The sequence below is a fragment of the Phlebotomus papatasi genome, chromosome 1 (genome assembly GCF_024763615.1).
Source record: "Phlebotomus papatasi isolate M1 chromosome 1, Ppap_2.1, whole genome shotgun sequence".
Classification (NCBI taxonomy): Eukaryota; Metazoa; Arthropoda; class Insecta; order Diptera; family Psychodidae; genus Phlebotomus; species Phlebotomus papatasi.
The window spans coordinates 61,829,032-61,847,327 of record NC_077222.1 but is presented as its reverse complement, the minus strand read 5'-3'; the positions used below and the strand labels follow the sequence as shown (position 1 = coordinate 61,847,327).

The 18,296-nt window shown below is 35.0% G+C and overlaps 3 protein-coding genes and 1 long non-coding RNA gene across 4 annotated transcripts; 1 reads left to right on the top strand and 3 right to left on the bottom strand.

The window, feature by feature from the left end:
* Positions 1–4,788: 4,788 nt before the first annotated feature.
* On the bottom strand, positions 4,789–5,546 carry LOC129802771 (uncharacterized). The gene is made up of 2 exons (XM_055848891.1): positions 5,387–5,546; positions 4,789–5,321 (listed from the first exon to the last, which is right to left on the bottom strand). Exons 1-2 carry the CDS (start codon positions 5,469–5,471, stop codon positions 4,789–4,791), a joined length of 618 nt encoding a protein of 205 aa, XP_055704866.1. The 5' UTR covers positions 5,472–5,546.
* A 4,845-nt stretch (positions 5,547–10,391) lies between these two features.
* LOC129809601 (nucleotide exchange factor Sil1) lies at positions 10,392–11,953 on the bottom strand. Its single transcript, XM_055859554.1, has 2 exons — positions 11,738–11,953; positions 10,392–11,672 (listed from the first exon to the last, which is right to left on the bottom strand). The coding sequence occupies exons 1-2, from the start codon at positions 11,853–11,855 to the stop codon at positions 10,453–10,455; spliced, it is 1,338 nt and encodes a 445-aa protein (XP_055715529.1). The 5' UTR covers positions 11,856–11,953; the 3' UTR covers positions 10,392–10,452.
* A 50-nt stretch (positions 11,954–12,003) lies between these two features.
* LOC129809602 (iron-sulfur cluster assembly scaffold protein IscU) lies at positions 12,004–16,106 on the top strand. The gene is made up of 4 exons (XM_055859555.1): positions 12,004–12,179; positions 12,289–12,408; positions 15,702–15,885; positions 15,952–16,106. The coding sequence occupies exons 1-4, from the start codon at positions 12,102–12,104 to the stop codon at positions 16,020–16,022; spliced, it is 453 nt and encodes a 150-aa protein (XP_055715530.1). The 5' UTR covers positions 12,004–12,101; the 3' UTR covers positions 16,023–16,106.
* Positions 16,068–16,696, bottom strand: LOC129809603 (uncharacterized). Its single transcript, XR_008752656.1, has 2 exons — positions 16,283–16,696; positions 16,068–16,213 (listed from the first exon to the last, which is right to left on the bottom strand). It is a non-coding gene; the product is annotated as an uncharacterized LOC129809603 (long non-coding RNA).
* Between the last annotated feature and the right edge of the window lie 1,600 nt (positions 16,697–18,296).

Genomic DNA, 18,296 nt, shown 5'->3' with positions numbered 1-18,296 from the left:
CTTTCAGTGGAATCTCCTTATTTCATTTACTTAGGAGCTTTTCTTTTTCGCGGAAAAAATAATAAAATGTATAGAGACGTGAGTATCAAAATATTATGAATATGAATGAAGAAAAGGAGTGAAAGACGAACCATTATTGAGATTTATTGAACAACTGTTAGAATCAATAAACAGATTCAGCCACTCTATTTTATTTCATGAGGAGAGACATCTGAATAATTTATTTGAATTTGAATATTTTGTGCTTTATGAAAAACAATGGAAAAATTATTGGAATCTTTTGGGTTGAAGATGAACAAATATACAAGAGACACAATAAAATTTTCCCCTAAAATAATTTCTAGCTCTATTACATTATTTCACGTCGTTGATTCGTCTGGGTTGAAATTTAAATGTTTTCTCTTTTGTCTTGCCTCTATTCTTCTCCATGACACCCATATTCATAGCGAATTTATATAAATGCAAAAGTCCCAATGCAATACCCCATACCCTGTATCGGACAAAATTTCCTAATTAAATAATACCATGAATCCTGGGTAAATCGTCGAAAAGTTAAACTTTGCGCCAAGAGAAGTGCAATTTCTTGCAACTGAGAATGAAATCGAAAGATTAAAACGCATTTATTGCCACACAATGAATAACATTTAACTGCAAGACTATTCACTATCGGCACCCTCCCCAGTACAAAGTCTTCAATTAATTCAGAGATGATGAAAGCAAAGAATGGAATAAATTTCTGAAGCATGGAAAGTTTGCCGTTCATTTGGAGTTTGTCATAACTCTTCATTCTCTCCCTCAGCCATTAAGAGGTTTTTCCCACGACACCCCCTCATCCAAAGAATTCCAAATGGGATTTTTCATTACATTTTATGTGGTTGCTTCATGAAAAATACGACATTGCATAACAGCCACTTAACTTTTTTGATTCAACCAAGGATTCTCTAAATTCTCTCAATGATCACTTCTATAATGAGCACGAGGACTTCTTCTCTAAAATCTTAATGACACTAAAGAGCTAAAATGGGGGAGATATATTCGTTTTGTGGCTTATTTTCTATTTTACAAGATGTTGGAGTACATCAAAACTGTAAAGGAATTAACTCAAACCACTGCTGGAACTTGCTGCTGAATTATAAACGGAAATTCGTCATGCTGTATTTCCCCCATTTTACTGCTTGAGTTTAAAGAGAAAACAGTCGATGCATACATATTCCTCTTGTTTTCAATTTCGTCACCGATCTTGATCTCAAACAGTATAAGATATCGAATTTCGGTCTTCGGAGACCCCCATAAAAAACATTATATGCCCAGTCATTTTAAAATATATTTTTTTAAGTTTTTAGGCTTAAAAAATTACGCAAAGTCAAAAGGAATCTACCTCTTCTAGTTTCCGAAATATTCACAAGAATATTCAGCTTTAAAATTTTGTATAAAATTTTGAGTTCAACTCTGTAATACTTTTGTCCAAAAAACTTAAGGGGAAGTGGAGCATCTTTGAATTGAGGCAGCTTTGAAATGGATTTCTTCTCCTATTTTTAAAATAAAACAGGATTTCATCATGATATAATTTACCTCCACAAACCAATTCCGAAGCTAAATTACATTATGATATAAGGCACTATTCCATTTAAAAACAGGAGAAAGAAGCCCAATTTCGAAACTGCCCCAATTCAAAAGTGTCCCACTCCCCCCTATGGAAACTTTAGGGGTCTATCTCTTGTAACTTCCGAGTTGTTCAGCTTCAAACTTCTTCTAATTTCCTAGATTAATCACTTTCAAAGTTTTGATTGCAATTTGGGGGGATTTAGTATCTGATTAGCTTAAAAAAATATGCAAAGTTTAGGGGTGTATCTATTCTAATTTCTGGAATATTAGGCATCATAAAGTTTTACGTACAATCTGGGATTAAATTTTATTGCCTAAAAAAATAAGGAAAACTTTTCTTCTAGTTTCGAAAATATTCGGCTTTAATTGCATACATTTGGGATAAAACAATTTTTGTATAAAAGTATAACCAAATTTTAAGGGGTCTTTCACTACTACTTTCCGAGATACATATTTGGCTTTAAATTTTTAGATCCCTCAGTTCTGAGATAAATCTTTAAGCCTTAAATCTTTAAATAGCCCTTTAGGCGTCTTCTATACGGTGGGATTTCGAAATGCACCCCACTGTGCTATGCACCGATGAGTCTCGGGAAATCTCCCCTAGTGGTTCATTTCTGAGATAAATTTTCTCCACTCTCTGTTATAAATTCTCCAAGTGTGCTCTAACTAAAATAGACAGTCTGGAAGACTTTCTATTTTATTTCGAAATGTTTCGAACGTCAATCACACAATGTTTTACAATCAAAGAATTTGTTAAAGATAGGTAAAGTTAATATTTATGCCTGGTGACGAACACTTTATAAGTAAGAGGAGATGGGGCATACATCCTCTATAAACCGTGCTAACGCAGGATTTTATGCTAATGGGTTGTTGCTAAATTAAGACAATATCGTAAGTTTTTATTTTTCTATAAACCAACTTTAACAATTCGACCATTAATGAAGATTAAACGATGCATTCTGAAGAGTGATCGATATCGTGTCCCCATTTCATCAGCTTTTCGACTCTTAACTTTGAAAATAGTTCACGAGAAAAACATCTCTTGAAATACAAAAAAAAAGTTTTAAAATCGCTTGAAATGTTAAAATATTCGAACATAAACAAATTGAGCTTTCGAAGAGGGAGATCTTAAGCGTCGAAAGATCGGCAAAAATGTACCGGTCTAAAGCTCAGTGGGGGATTTTTGTGTCATGGCGGTTTCGAAATAAAATCCCCCTGTTTAAATGCTCACTTAAAGACCGATTCGTATTCTGTGGTAAAAATCTTTAATTTTAAAGTGTCAAATTTATTTAAACCTTTAAGTTTAAGACTGTAAATTTCGAATTCTACGCTAAAGTTTTACAGACTTAAAGATGTCAAATGTCTATAAATCGCCTTTAATTTAAAAGCTGCTCGAGAGGACCTTTTAAATTAAACCTTTCTTTCTTTTCTTCGGTCCAGATGGAGCTCCTGGAACCATAAATTAACCTCGTCACTTATCTACAGCCACTTCTTGTTTGAATTACTTACCACTCGAAATGAATTGACCTGAATTGCTCATTTTTTGCCAGAAAAAAATTCTGAAACTAAAGGTTCTTTTCCATTTTCAACTTAAAAGTTTTGCGTACAATTTGGAATATTTTTTTTTACCTAATACATTAAGCAAGGTTTTATGGATATAGCTATCCTAGTTTCCGAGATAATCACCTTTAAAGTTTTGCAGACCATTTTGGGCCTGAAATTTAATGGTAATTTTAGTATAAGTAAGCTGGTTAGTTTACTGTTCATAGGTTTTACAGTAGACTCTCTCTCAATCGGGAATATGGGGCAAAATGTCATCCGGTTTAGCGATAAATTTGGGCGTCAAAGCCTTTGTAAATTCCACAAAAACTGCTCAATTATAAAGAATCACGATAAAATAGGAAGAACTACAGCGAATTTGAGCGAATTAGCTTCATAATTAAACGTGAAAATTGTCAACAAAATTTGACGCCCGATTGAAAAAGAGCCGATTGAGTGAGAGTCTACTGTATTTATTAACGAATTAATAAATCAACTGGTTTACTATGCATAACCTCCTATGGCATTTTAACCCTTTAAGGACGAGAGGGTCAAAAATTGGGGATCTGAAAAAATAACTTTTTCTGACTTTTTAAAGCAAAACATAGCTTCAGAGAAGGTCGTAAGGTAAAGTGGTACAAGTTGTACAGGGCTTTTTGTCTTGATAAATTTAGTACTTCATTTTTATTTGTATATTTTTAATGCTTTAGTTTTATAATTTGGTTCCTTGTGCTTAAAAACAAATTTTGTACTGTATTTATCAAGAAAAAAGCCATGTCCAACTTGTACCGGCGAATTGTCCAACTTGTAACAGTGTGTCCAAATTATATCACTTTACCCTAGAAAAAAAAATCATTTTCAGGTCACCGGTGACCCAATCGTCCTTAAAGGGTTAATATGTCTTTGACGCTCAAATTTCTCTCTAATTTGGGTGACATTTCGGCCAATTCGATCCCACCCAAATCCAAATGCCTATAAATATTTCTTGAAAAAACAAAAACAAGATATGATTTTAAATTGCTTAAAAGTCAAAATATTCGACCATAGACGGAGCTTTCGAAGAGGGAATCCTGTGAGCTCAAAGATAGGCAGAAATCGCAGATACACCGGGATAAGGTTCAATGGATGTAAACACAAGTATAGATTGTGATTCTCCAATAGTGTCTTGGATAAAAGGTATAAATGGAACTCCTATTTGCCCTATTTGCAAAAAAAATCTTTGATGTTCGAAGAATTTAAATTCAATTTCGAATTTTCATTATTTCGAACAAAGATGGATATTTTTTGTCTTCTCAAATGGATTTTCGAATTTTTCAAGATCTGCTTGTGAATGATAGGTGCTCTCTATCAGAAACTTAGCTTTGTTTCTAGGCTATCTTGGCATTTTCGAAATAAATGTTTCTGGAAATATTTCGACATAAACGCTGTTAGGGCGAAAGTCTGCAAAATTGAAATGCAAAATTTATTTATTTTTTTTTTAATTCACTTTATTTTCAAATTTCATTGGGACATACAGCTCAGAATAATTAGTTTAGAATATAATTAAGGTATTTAGGGAAAATTTCAATATTTTTGTGTCTGCAAATAATGTAATGTTACTTCGAAAAACTGGAAAATGCAAAACGGACCATTATCAAAAATGAATTATTGATCTCTGAAGCACACAGAAGTTGCTACAGCATGATATCCCGTGGAGAAAGATTTTAGGAGAACTTTTTGAGCATTTGCGATTGAAGCGTCTACATTTGTCCAGTCAGGAGGCATCACTGTACCAGGAACGTTCTTGACATGAACTTCGACACTACAAGGAAAGTCCAAAAGCGGCAAGAAGGTGACGCTTGCAGTGATTTGCCTCATTACTTCGCGAATTTCGAGATTTATGCGACTGAGATCTTTGTTTCCGGTATTTGAGTTTCCTGGAGTTTTTTGATCATCCTTGATAACAAAATCCCAACGTTCAATGATTTCCTTGGTTTCATTTCTAATTATTACGAGAGAGAACTTCTCCAATCGTCCTTCGTGAATCAACATTCTAACATCATCGAAAATCGATTTCAACCAATCACGTGTTTCGCCTTCTTTCATTTTGAACAGGGACAAATCGTATTTCTTGATTATTGAAAAGTCCTCAGGGCATTCGAGCCCTCGTTGGAAGAGGATGTTATTCACGGCAAAATCTGCAAAAATGAATTTTTTCGAGATTAGAAAAAAAAATCGAACGTCCGAAAGCTGTGTTCCTCACCCAAATATTCACAGACAATATTTGCTGAAAATCCAATATTGAAGCATACGCTTGATCCACCACCACGTAATTTCAATCTAGACATTTTGGGATGGTTACACGCGTTCCTCACTTTTCTTCAATCACCAAGGAAGCACTGAAGTTCTCTGTGTTGACCGCGTCCTGGGGGAAAGGTGTTATGTGTGTGTGTGTGTTAAAATATCGAATCTTATCATTCACAGATTGAAAAATTCGAAGATCTGGAAAGCCAAATACTACTTCTTGATACTTCCGCAAGGTGGCTGAGAGCACATCCTGTTCGAATTTCGAAGCTCAAGTCCTGTGTTGGTCTTCACTTATTTATGCGGAAAACACTAGGTAACGACGTTTACTGGTTTACTGCTTCTGTCCCATATATTTTTAATCACTCCATAATCACTGAGTAACTTTTTTTATATAGATTTTTCGTATATGCTTCATTTTCCCCACCTTGTCCGAAAATTTAGTGAAAATTCGAAACTTCGACTGAATTCTTCGAACATCAATTACTGTGCAATGCAAACAGTTCCATTTACCTTTTATCCAAGACACTATTGGAGAATCAAACTCTACCTGTGTTTGCACCGTTTGCACCCTAGCTACAAGAAGTACAGCTTAACCCTCTAACGGTGTTTTCTTTAATATCCAAAAAAAGTAGTTAAATAATTTTGTCTAGGGTAATTAATGGTCCACTGAACTCAAAACTACCATCCATTCTTCATTATCTCTTTCCGTTTGGGCGCCAGGTGAGAAAAGGTAAAGACCGCCTCCAGGCGGTCATATCGGTTTAAGGCATAAAAAAACTGAAATATTTTTATTGAAAAATAGTGAACAAATAGTAAAATAAATGAATTTTAAACGTTTTTTATGGATGAATGTTGTATGATTATCTAAGAAATGATAATTTTTTGGAAAAAAACTCTTATAATTAGACGTTAATGAAGCTCAAGGTGTTTCAATAAGACTGATTTTTACCGAAAGGTTACAGATCAGCTATGAAAACGTCATCTTCTTGTATAATTTGAAGGTCCTTTAAAATACATTGCTCATCTTCTGGTTTTATTTCACAATCTGGGGCACTAAAGGACGAATTAGGGAACTCATCATCACTGTTGAAGTCTGCTTCTTTATCAATTTCGCTTAATTCGCAGAAATCGACCATTTTACTCATTCTGGACAGTCTCCGTGTAATCTCAATTGTTTTCCATGATTAATAAATTGCAAAATAATAATATATTTTATTGGAACAACCAAAACAATTAAATAAAAAAATTGGTAATTTTTGAAAATTTTACCCTTAAACGGATAAGACCGCCCACAGGCGGTCTTCCTTTTTTTCTTCTAAAACTCTTACTACTAGTTTTTTCACACTTATCAATTGAAATATACAAACTATAATAGCATATCTTTCAGAAAGTAACACTCTTACTACAGTTAGATTACTTTAAAACAATTTTTTTTGCACTTGAAAACGCAAAATGTCGCGAGCGACATTTTGTTGTTTTTTCTCTGACCTGTCACATAAAACTGAAGATTGTAAGCAAACGAAAGGTCAAAATGAGTTCAGCTTCAGAAAATAAGTTAGTAAGACTATAACTGAGGACACTGTACATATTTCAACATCAAATAAGTAATATTATCGCAGTAAATGCGATTTATAAAATGACCGCCTGGAGGCGGTCTTACCCGTTAGAGGGTTAATCGCTTCAATTTTTCAAAATCAACATGTTAATGGTCTCTTAAAGTTTTCACTTCACTATTTTCTACTTACAGTAGACTCTCGCTCAATCGGCTCTTTTTCAATCGGGCCAAAAATTTTGTTGACAATTTTCACGCTTAATTATGAAGGTAATTTGCTCAAATTTGCTGTAGTTCTTCCTATTTTATCGTGATTCTTTATAATTGAGCGCTTTTAGTGGAATTTACAAAGATTTTGACGAACAAATCTATCGATAAACCGGATGACATCTTGCCCCAAATGCCCAATTGAGAAATATTCTACTGTATAACACTCTGCGTCGCAGAATTCTTTATTTTACAGTAGACGACTCTCACTCAATCGGCTCTTTTTCAATCGGGCGTCAAATTTTGTTGACAATTCGTCAGTTAAATCAGCATTTGTCGTAACTTCCTTTTGACAACTTTTCAGGAGACGAAATTTTCAGTTCAGCATTATTTTTCTTAAAAATGAGCCCCGAATGCGATACTTTTGAGTCAAAATAACAAAAGTGGCACTAATAAACTGTAAGTTAACTTGAGAAAATCTTTATTAAATAATTTAAAAGCTGAGATATTGAGATATATGTTAGGAGAAACACAATAATATTTTATCGTAAGTTCTATCGTTTATAAAGCCGTAACTTCCAATGTATGGAAATCTTGGAAGTTACGACAATTTTATAGAATGCATTTATATCAATTTGAATTATTCTAATGATAATAAGCGCCTTGATTTGACTAAATTAGTCAATTAAACTGTTATCCCTATCCCTAAAAGCTTTTATTTTATAAATTTTATTGAATAAATTTTGTGTGCCACGTCGGCCGCGTCGCTTGTTTTGTTGTGAATTAATGACAGATGAGCAGGGATTTATTCTTACTTTTTTCTCACAAATATTGAATTAAAATGATTTAATGTTGCATTATTCGCACTGTCATTGGATATTTGGAAAAGTTTGTAAACGTTTTATTGAGAAATATTGCAATTTTGCTGCAAATTACAAGCCACGCAAGTGAGCAAAATAATGATGAATAATTTTATTGCTCCCTCTGCAAACTAGTGCTTAGGGAAAGTGAGCAAAAGAAGTTACGACAAATGCTGATTACTAAAAATTTTGTATGAAAATTTGTCGTAACTTCTCCAAAAATGGAAGTTACGACAAAATCTGATAAATTTTTCTTAATTAAAGGCACTTACGATAATTTTTGTTTAAAATAATTTTTATTGGGCTTATAAAAGTTTCTTTTTCTCGAGTGCGTTTAATAAACAAAATTACGCTGATTCCAAATATGTATATATCCCAAAATCGCAAAAATGAAGTTACGATAAATGCTGATTTAACTGACGAATTTTCACGCTTAATTATGAAGCTAATTCGCTCAAATTAGCTATAGTTCTTCCTATTTTATCGTGATTCTTTATAATTGAGCGCCTTTTGTGGAATTTACAAAGGCTTTCACGCCCAAATCTATCGATAAACCGGATGACATTTCGCCCCATATTCCCGATTGAGAGAGAGTCTACTACTATAAACACTGACCGTCAAATCATTGCTCTACCTGCCGATTTTACTCGGAGGTTTTTTGAATTTTAAAGGTATATTCTAGTACATTCAGAGAAAATCTGCAGATTCTCGGCAGAATTTCTCCCTAGAAAATCTGCATAACCTCCATTACTTCACTAAAATATTGTTGATTTATGAAGAAACTATAGAAGTTATAAAGAAAATTGTATGCTCTGCTTAACAAGCATTACCGAGTACACATTTTAGATAAGTAAAAAAATACGAGCAAAAATACTAATTTCTTAAAAATCGCCAATCGAATGATACAAAAACACGAAATTTTGGTCGACACTCTGTTTACAGTTTTCACTTCACTATCTCTACTTAGAACACGGCATCGCATAATGCTTTATTTTATATAAACACTGTGAAATCACCAAGAGAATCACTCTATTGATTTTTGCAAAACTTCAGTGAAAAATATTCCATCTTTTCTGACACAGTTGTCTGGAAAGTCAGGCATGTAGAAAAATCTACAGAAAATCGTCAAAATATCTACAGAAATTCGTCAGAGTATGCACCAAGATTCGTTAGAAAATCTGCAAAAATTTCTGACGAATTTTGTCCCAAGTCCAAATAAAATTCGTAGGAACATCTACAGATTTCTCGGCAGATTTTCGGCAGAGTTGTAGATATTTTCTGCAGAAAACTTAAAGATATCTGACGAAATTATTTGACGGGTAGTGTCAAAAAGCAAATGGCGGACATTGCCGGGATAACCTTCCATTTGACCTCTAGATTTTTGGGGACGAGCGTGCCCATTAAGTTTGAACAAGTTTTTAGAAAATTTAAGAAAAAATTGTTTTCCGAATTTATGTAATCTGTAATTGTTAGTTATCATACTTATTGGCCCCGAGAGGTTTTTCCTTATTCTGGTCTAGAAATATCAAAAAAATCACAATACAGTAGACTCTCGCAAATTCGGCTCTTTTAAGATCGGGCTACTTTTTAATTCGGGCAGCGGTTACATTTGAAAAAAGTTTGTTGTCATTTTTCAAATTTGATTATGATTATCAAATGAATCAAATATGCTCAAATTTGGCATAGTTTGTCTAAGTTTTGATGTGATTTTGCATTATTGAGCGATTTTCATGTAATTTACGTTATATATGAGTGCGTAAACTCAATATCTATATTCAGATGAATAAAAAATCGTTGCATTTCAGAGAGTTTGTCGCCCGAATTTCTGTCTAATTCGGCTGACATTTCGGTCCCATATGCCCGAATTTGAGAGAGTCTACTGTATCTGCAAGGAAGCAGAAAATCGAAAATTCACGATTTTTGACCAAAAATATCTTAGCTCAGGAGTTAATTGGGATCCTGCAAAAAATATCCTAGATTTGGACATCGTTTATAGTTTGTAATTATCCACAAGAATCGGATTTTTATCGATTTTAAATAGTCCAAAAAAAATTGTTGTTTCCATGGGTACCCAGAGTCCCAAAGGAGACGAAAGGGTTACATATATGAATTACTGATTTCTAAGTATGAAAAGTGTATGAAGTGCAAGAAGTGCTGGAAATATTGCCACATTTTCGAGTGTTGCGAAATTTTGGAAGTGCGAAAGACTCTTCCATGCAAATCGTGGAAGTGCCTGGAAGTAGTGTACACATTTTCACCTAAATATCTCCCCCTTGTGCTCTTTTTAAGGTTCTTTGTTTTGAAAAATTTTCAAAGCAAAATAATTCAAAATTTTCAATAAATTACAACTAGAAATAAATAATTTATTGGAAAAAGTCTTGGAAATATACATTGAAAGAGTTTTTATAGCTCTTCCTTTCGGCTCATGTCACTTTCGGAATCTTCCTGAATGTAAATCTCGTGCTGCAGTCTGTGAAATCCGCTCTCCAGCTCGATTAGGAATTCAAAGTTTTCCGGATCCCTCTCCATACTCGACAGCCAAGTGACTCGATTCTTCAAAACGAGAATCACGTGTCGCAGGTCAGGACTCTGGGACCAGGTATCGAAGCACATGTCTTTGGTCAGCTGCATGCTGTGGATCACCTTCTCCATGGAATCTGTGCACTTTGTCAGATCGGCCTTTGAGGAAGCCATTAGCTGCTCAAATCTGGGACAAAATTCATATTCATCCAGGAGTTTCTCAATGTGAACTCGCTGATACTGACGAAATTTCTCTTCATCCTTCTCACTGGGTTCATTTTGCTGAAGTGCAACATCATGGCTCTCCCGGACAAGATCAGCAATCAATGTCAGGACTTTAATCTTCACTTTAAGGTCCACATGCTTCGTCCAGATGTCCAAGAGAACTGAGATGCCTCGCTTCGTGAGGGACTCCTTTTGGGCGAGGGGGAACTTCCTTATTAAGCTGCCAGTGGCATAAATAGCTGCACTGAGCTCATCTCCGAGTTTCGATGATGCCAGCAATCTGGTCAGATGCTCTCCGACATTCCGCTCAAATGCCGAAATTTGTGCTCGTGGATTATTGTGGATTACAGCTCCGAGGAGCATGAGAGCTTTTGTCCGGATGATAGAATTAGTCTGATTGACAATGTTAGGAATGATGATCTTTTCTATCCCATTTTGATCCACAAAATTATTTGCATTGTCAATCTGATGCACCAGATATTCCAGTTCCTCTAGGATTTTAATCACTTCAGGATTTACGGTACCCTTCTTCAGGCCCTCATACTTCTTTATGAAGCCCGTTACAATCTCTGCATCTGTCTTAACATCCATATTCAGCTCGTCTTTCAATTCATGCTTAATATCTTCGTACGTCCGGAATTTGGATTTGATGTCTTTTATCTGCTCAGGAGTGTATTGGAAGCTGTCTCCAGGAATATTCTTCAGAGCATCTTCGAGTGTTGGACTGTCAGAAGCATTTTCTTTAGCTACTTCATCCTCCACAATTGTTAGTGAGCTCTTCTGGTTCTCTGACTCATCTGTTTCCTCGAGAATCTTGGCCTCCTTCTCGCCGGTCTCCAGATTTATGCGATAGTGAAGGCCAGGAGGCACCTTCTGACCTAGAAAGGAAATTGCAAACCCCAAATTTTATCACTAATCCAGAAATAAACAATGGAAAATTTACCTTCTTTTATCTTCTGCCATTCTCGCGTGGGAACAAAAGTATCATTGTCCTCAGTGCAAAATGTGATACTCAAAGTAAGACAGAAGCACAATAACACAAACAAATCACTCTTCATCATTGGGATTTAGTGAAAATAGGATTTATATTACACACTATTTTATCTGAAATTTCGTCATCTGCCATTGACACGTCAGACAGATCTCGTCGAAAATTTGTCAAAAGCCAAATTTCGAAAATCGAAAAGAGGGGAAGTTTTGTTATGACATTCCACCAGATGTTTTTGACACTCACTTCCTTATTTTTCCATCAAGTTTTCACGCGCAATTTTTGTCTCAATTTTTACTGTGAAAATTCTGTGTGAAAAATGAATATTTCCCGTGCAACCAAACTCCTGCAGGTCGCAAGGGCTCGCAGTGTACCAAGTATGCTGTATCATGCAAATGTAAGTGAAAATCTATGAAGAAAATTGAAGTGGTTTTGCGCATATCCTTGACCTCTAGGAATTTCACAATATTTCTATTGCGTTCTGAATTTCCCAATTTTTCCAAAAGGTTCTGGATCACTACGAAAATCCCCGGAATGTGGGAACCCTGGACAAGAATGAGAAGAATGTTGGAACTGGACTTGTTGGGGCTCCGGCTTGTGGAGATGTCATGAAATTGCAAATCAAGGTACAGTACCGATGCTGAAATAGTGAAGCACAAATTTTATTTTAATTTTTTTTTAAATTAAGATTGCATTAATTGTAAAAAAAATCCAAAAACAAATATATAATTGACAGGGATAGTAAAAAAATATGTAAAATTAAAGAGATGACTTTTATAATAAGTTTTAATATATAATTTAAATAGGGTTTAATTTAAAACGGCAGACACAACCCTTTAACGGTCTTATCACACTAGAATTTTTTGCAATTTAATTTTATATTGAATTCAGCAAATTGAGCATTAAAATTTCTAGAACCACTTGAAATTTTTCATAGCCAGGACACATTTTTGCGAGAAATTTGCTAAATTCAAAAAGCCGTGCAGATTGCCAGTTCTTTTATTTTGTCATTTGTCATTTGATGAGGAAGAAATTTTCCTTCTTTATGTAGGATACATGTTCAATAAAAATGTGTCTCAAGGTAAAAGGAAGAGATTGTGGGCCAGAAAATGAATCCAAGAAAGATCTGCCCACGGATTTAGTGAAAAAATGTATGATATCGCAACTAGTGATTTTTTTGGACACAACAATTTTCTTCGTATGGCTACTGAAGAATTTGAGAAACTACTTCACATAGTTGGACCTCATTTGCAGAAAGAAACAAGGAAAATTAGGGTGCCTAAATTGCTGAGTTTAAATTAATTTGAGCAACCACATTTATGCTATTTTAGTATATTTAAACATGTTTTGGTATATTAGTTTATATCAACAAATAAGCGAAAGTTGAAAGCGAAATGATGTTTAATGCAAAATAACGCATACTTTGAGAAAAAAAGAGGCTGCGATTAACTTTTTTTAGTCATAACTTTAACACTTTTTGGGTGTAAAAATATCAACATTTTTTAATGTTAATTTTACACCTTTTAAGGATAAAATCAACATGAAAGAAGGGTAACTACCTATAATACACCTAAAAAGGGTAATATTTACACCCTTTTCGGATCAATACTGCAAGGTAAAATCAACATTTCCGGAATGTTATTTTGACTTTTTCGGATTTTTCTCAGTGTAGGAACAATTCATCTGAAAATTAAATTGAATCTGCAAATTGAAAAAATCCTAGTGTGATAGCACGGTAAAAACGAGAGGCTTAAATTTCTAGGCAAGAAAAAATTTTGACTGGGTCACCGGTCGGTATAATATTCTTAAAAAAAAAGGGTAGCAAAGCGACTCAGACTGCGAAGTGCTCGAGCTCGTGACTTAGATACTATACCTCAAAAGTACTTACGCTTCTTTACCGTTTACCGGTTCTCAACCGATTTATTAATCATTCAAAAGGTTCAAAAGATTCCACAAAATAGTTTTGAGAGTTATAAAATTTTTGGATAATTACTTTTCGATTCATAACAGATTTGAACCGATTTATAAATCACTCAAAACATTGCCCAAAATACACCCCAAGGGTAATATAATTGAATTCTGGATAAAAATTATTTATCGGTTATAAACCGGTTCATAATCGATTGGAATGGATACTAAGGATGAGTAAAAAAACCTGCCTTTCGTCACCCTTTTCCAACAGCTACCTCCCTCTGGACTGCACACGCATAACACGTCCTTAGCGGTCAGTGATCTATCGGAGCTAATCACTCTCTCATATGTCTCTTTGTTCTAACTCTCTTTTCTCCATGATCGTAGCAGAAGTCAAAGGTGGCAAGCTATAATATCTGTAATGTGGGCAAGAGGGAGGGAAGAGGGTAGTTGTAGTGCAGTAATATTATTCCATCTCAACATACAGATGTAGGCTATCTCCATATACAAATGTTAGCATAGCACTAAAAGATGCCAAAAGGGAATAAGCTCACCGGGTTTGATAGTCGGCAAATCTGAAGCTTACAATATGAGAAAACTGGTCCCTGGGGGTTGGAGGGCGGAACTTTCTGGAGATGAAAAAAAAATCGAGAGCTTTCTGTGGAGTTCGAGCAGTAAAGTAAAAAGTTCGATCACTTTTAGTGTGCTGAAAAGATCTTCTATTGCCCGGCTTTCTGTGTGTCCAACATTCAACACTGTACAGTATTTTTAAACATAGGCACAGCACAGCCCTTTTTTTATAGAGTTAAAAACTTTAGAACAAAGGACAGTGGGCAGAAATGTATGGGAGCTGGTCCAAGCCTTCGCCAGAAATGGGACTGGGTCCATTTTATAGGTATTACCGAGACCCAAGTCAAAAAAGACTGTCAGTCCTTGGGAAATTAACGATATCGTTATGAAAATTCACAACTTTGACAATTTATTACTCGAAATTCGGACCAAAGTCGATGTATGACTGAAGTTTTAAAAAAATATTTTAAGATTTTCCCTCTGACTACACAATTTGGTAGCTCGCATACAAACAAATCATGTTTTAAAGCCATAAAGCATTACAGGGCAACATAGTGAAAACTTTTTTCGCTTCATGGGAAACCACCGGTATTTTCGGAGTCCTTGATGTGTCTTCAACTGATGACAGCCAAAATCCCGAAAGCCAAAATTCCGAAAGCCAAAATCCCGAATGTTAAAAATCCTGGAAAGGGGAAATTTTCTTTAAAAATGCATTTTTTAAAGAAATTTCTACTAGTGTGTAGGGGCCATAGAGGAGTTTTGCAAAAAAATATTGTCACAATTTTTATACATACAGTAGAGTTCCTCAAATTTGAACGATATTTTCAAAAACGTAACGGAATTCATGTGAAATGCACTTTCTCTAAATTAAGAAAGATGACTTTAGGGAATATATCAATATAATTTATTGTTAAAGAAATGGAATTAGTTGAGGACATTAATATAATACAATATTGAGGAAACTACAGAGAAAAATAGTTCTAATTCAGACTCTACGCAAAATTTTCTTCACATAACCTCAAATTTGACATTTTGAACTGAACCGTCGTTCAAATTTGAGGAACTCTTATGTTTTATGCTCTAGTGTTTTTCCCGTTTTTCCTACATACTTTTGGGGTTGGTTCCGGAACAAAAATTGTTACCTTTGACAATATCTATTCGATGGTATAGGTTTCATTCGTAGCGAAAGGTTGGACCATTTTGCCCATTGTTCTTTATCAACAAATTTCTCCATGGAAATGGAACTACTTTAAAAAAAAAACCTAATGAAGCTTTGAAGATATTATCCAGAACCACTAAAAAAAACTGCAAACATGAGCACTAAAAACGTTTACTCCATTTGAAGTGGAAGTGCAATAAATTTCAAAGAGCACCACTAATTTTTGCACTGAACTGTTTATCAATGATTCATTTTTCCATGGGCAATTTTCTTTCGCAGGTTGATGAAAATGGAAAAATCATTGATGCAAAATTCAAGACATTTGGGTGTGGATCAGCTATTGCCTCAAGTTCTCTGGCTACTGAGTGGGTAAAGGGGAAGTCCATCGATGAGGCTGGAAAGCTCAAGAACACTGACATCGCCAAAGAACTCTCTCTGCCCCCGGTGAAGCTTCACTGCTCAAGTAAGTCAATTTATAATTTTTTTTTTTCATCTTCAGAATGGGTGGTAATTGAGGTTGAATTTTTAGTGTTGGCAGAGGATGCTATTAAAGCAGCTCTGGCTGATTACAAAATCAAGCAGCAAAAGACAGAGAAGTAAGAGAAGCAGATGAATTTCTTGAGATTTATAAATTACTCCCTTAGATTTAGTTGTTGCAAAATGAATATAATATTTTAAAAATTACTGGATTTTTTTATTGCACTCCCCAAGTTTCACATTGATCCATTGAATGAATAAATCGTTTGAAATAAATCAATAAAATTAGCAACTTCCTTCGTATTTCACCCAAGCTGGAAATAAGCAAAGTTGGATTTTAGTATAATCGATTTTTTGATTATTTGATGCGCAAAAAAAACTACCTGTTTGGTGTTCGCAATTGTAAACTTCCAAAGCACAATCGTTATCAAACATTTGTACACCTCGGGTCTCTCCTGGAGGTCCAGCACAGACAGGATTGTAGATAAATGGGCAAGCATTTGGGCACTGTGCCCAAGTGAATGCAAAGAGCACACAAACGATCAAGAGGCACAAGAAAATGGTCTTCATTGTTGAAAGGTTGGTTGAAAACTGAATGCTCGAACACTTGTCTGCACGTTCTTATCTAGAAGCTCGCGTCTGATCCACTATCGCCCATTCGATATAGAGTTCAAGACAAACGTGGCCTCATTTGACTGGTGATGGGGATTTCTCAATTAGAGAACCATCAAATATCAGGAAAAAAATAGAGTCAAGTATGCAAAAAGCGGTTAAGTAATTCCGCAAAGTGGAAGTAGGATTGCAAAGACAAAAAATTATCTCTTGATTAAGTAGCAGCTTCACTCGATTTTATTCATAACATGACAACAATGTTAGATCTCGGGGATTTTTTTTTTGGTTTAGTGACATTCCCCATCGTAAAGGAATGTAGCAGGAGTTGCCCTGCCACAATTGTAGGAATCCATTGCGCAACGACTTCCAAAAGTTTGCTGACCAGTTTCAGTATCAGCACAAACTGGAGCATAGATTGCAGGACAGATTGTAGGGCATTCGGCCTCACAAAGAGCAAAGACCAGGAAGAGTCCTATTGAAGAAATTTCCCATGAAAGTGAAAAATTCTATTGTTCTTATCCACTTAAATCACAAGTCACTTACCGAGAAGGCAGATCAACAAGGTACGCATATTGACTATTTTTTTTTATTACACAGTTCTGTGATCAAAGAATAAATCCAGAATGAATGAATATCAAAGCACGGCGGCCACTTTTATACAACAAACTGCCTGGGAGACTTCCAAGTTCCCCGCATATAAAAGTCTTGTTATCTCATCAACATGTTTTTTGCCTATTTTTCCATGTCAACTCACTCCTGATAAGGAATCTCATTAAAACAGTGGCCCTATGTGATCTTGCCAAAAATCGTCAATTTGTAAAAATTGCAACAGTAATAACTACCAAAAAAATCACAGCTATTTTAATCAAGCTCAGAAGATATTTCAATTTCAGTTCAAAAACAAATTAATGTCTAATATAAATAAAATTCTTTGCAAATTTTATTAATGTTTGAAGCAAATATGATGGATTTGGCAGATTTATAAAGCCTTCCATATTCGAAGAAAAAACCTCAAGCTAAAAAATGTTATACCGGAAACATAACGTAATCAAATAAAGAAAACATAATATTTGTAAAGTCCATACAAAAAGCTCTCGCTTTCATTTATTAATTGGCTCCGCACAGAACTTTTGGTGGCTTCCGCCGCTTCAGAAAGATGTTCGTAGTCGATCCCAAGGTGATCATAGGCAAGATTTTGAATTTGATTCAGGCATCTTGTCCTAGGTCGGCCTGGAGTTCGAGGTTCTTCCACAATGACTAGCATACCTTTTTCAGGGAATCTTTCTTCCAAGGGACTCTCAACATTCATTTTCCCATACGTTTTTGCATAGAGGCACTGAAACCTGATGGCAAGTTTGTTTCTAAAGAGAATTGACTTAGAGATCTGATATACAGTAGACTCTCGCTCAATCGGGCGACAAATTTTGTTGACGATTTTCACGTTTAATTAAGAAGCTAATTGCTCAAATTCGTTGTAGTTCTTCCTATTTTATCGTGATTCTTTATAATTCAGCGCTTTTTGTGGAATTTACAAAGGCTTTGACGCCCAAATCTATCGATAAACCGAATGACATTTTGCCCCATATTCCCGATTGAGAGAGAGTCTACTGTAATTTCGAAATTATGCGTTAACAGCTATCTAAAGGGGTGGCAAAGGGTCCCATGCTTTGCGAAGTGCTCGAACTCATGACTTAGATGCTACACCTCAAAAGTACTTTCGCATCATTTACCATTTTAGCGGTACACAACCGATTAGAACCGATTCATAAATCACTCAAAATATTT

Excerpts from the sequence above, each read along its gene's own strand:
- LOC129802771 (XM_055848891.1), bottom strand. The coding sequence starts at position 5,471 with ATGTCTAGATTGAAATTACGTGGTGGTGGATCAAGCGTATGCTTCAAT. Across the intron at positions 5,322-5,386 it reads TATTGTCTGTGAATATTTGG|ATTTTGCCGTGAATAACATC; the intron begins GTGAGGAACACA and ends TCATTTTTGCAG.
- LOC129809601 (XM_055859554.1), bottom strand. The coding sequence starts at position 11,855 with ATGATGAAGAGTGATTTGTTTGTGTTATTGTGCTTCTGTCTTACTTTG. Across the intron at positions 11,673-11,737 it reads ATGGCAGAAGATAAAAGAAG|GTCAGAAGGTGCCTCCTGGC; the intron begins GTAAATTTTCCA and ends TTTCCTTTCTAG.
- LOC129809602 (XM_055859555.1), top strand. The coding sequence starts at position 12,102 with ATGAATATTTCCCGTGCAACCAAACTCCTGCAGGTCGCAAGGGCTCGC. Across the intron at positions 12,409-15,701 it reads TCATGAAATTGCAAATCAAG|GTTGATGAAAATGGAAAAAT; the intron begins GTACAGTACCGA and ends TTTCTTTCGCAG. Across the intron at positions 15,886-15,951 it reads GGTGAAGCTTCACTGCTCAA|TGTTGGCAGAGGATGCTATT; the intron begins GTAAGTCAATTT and ends TTGAATTTTTAG.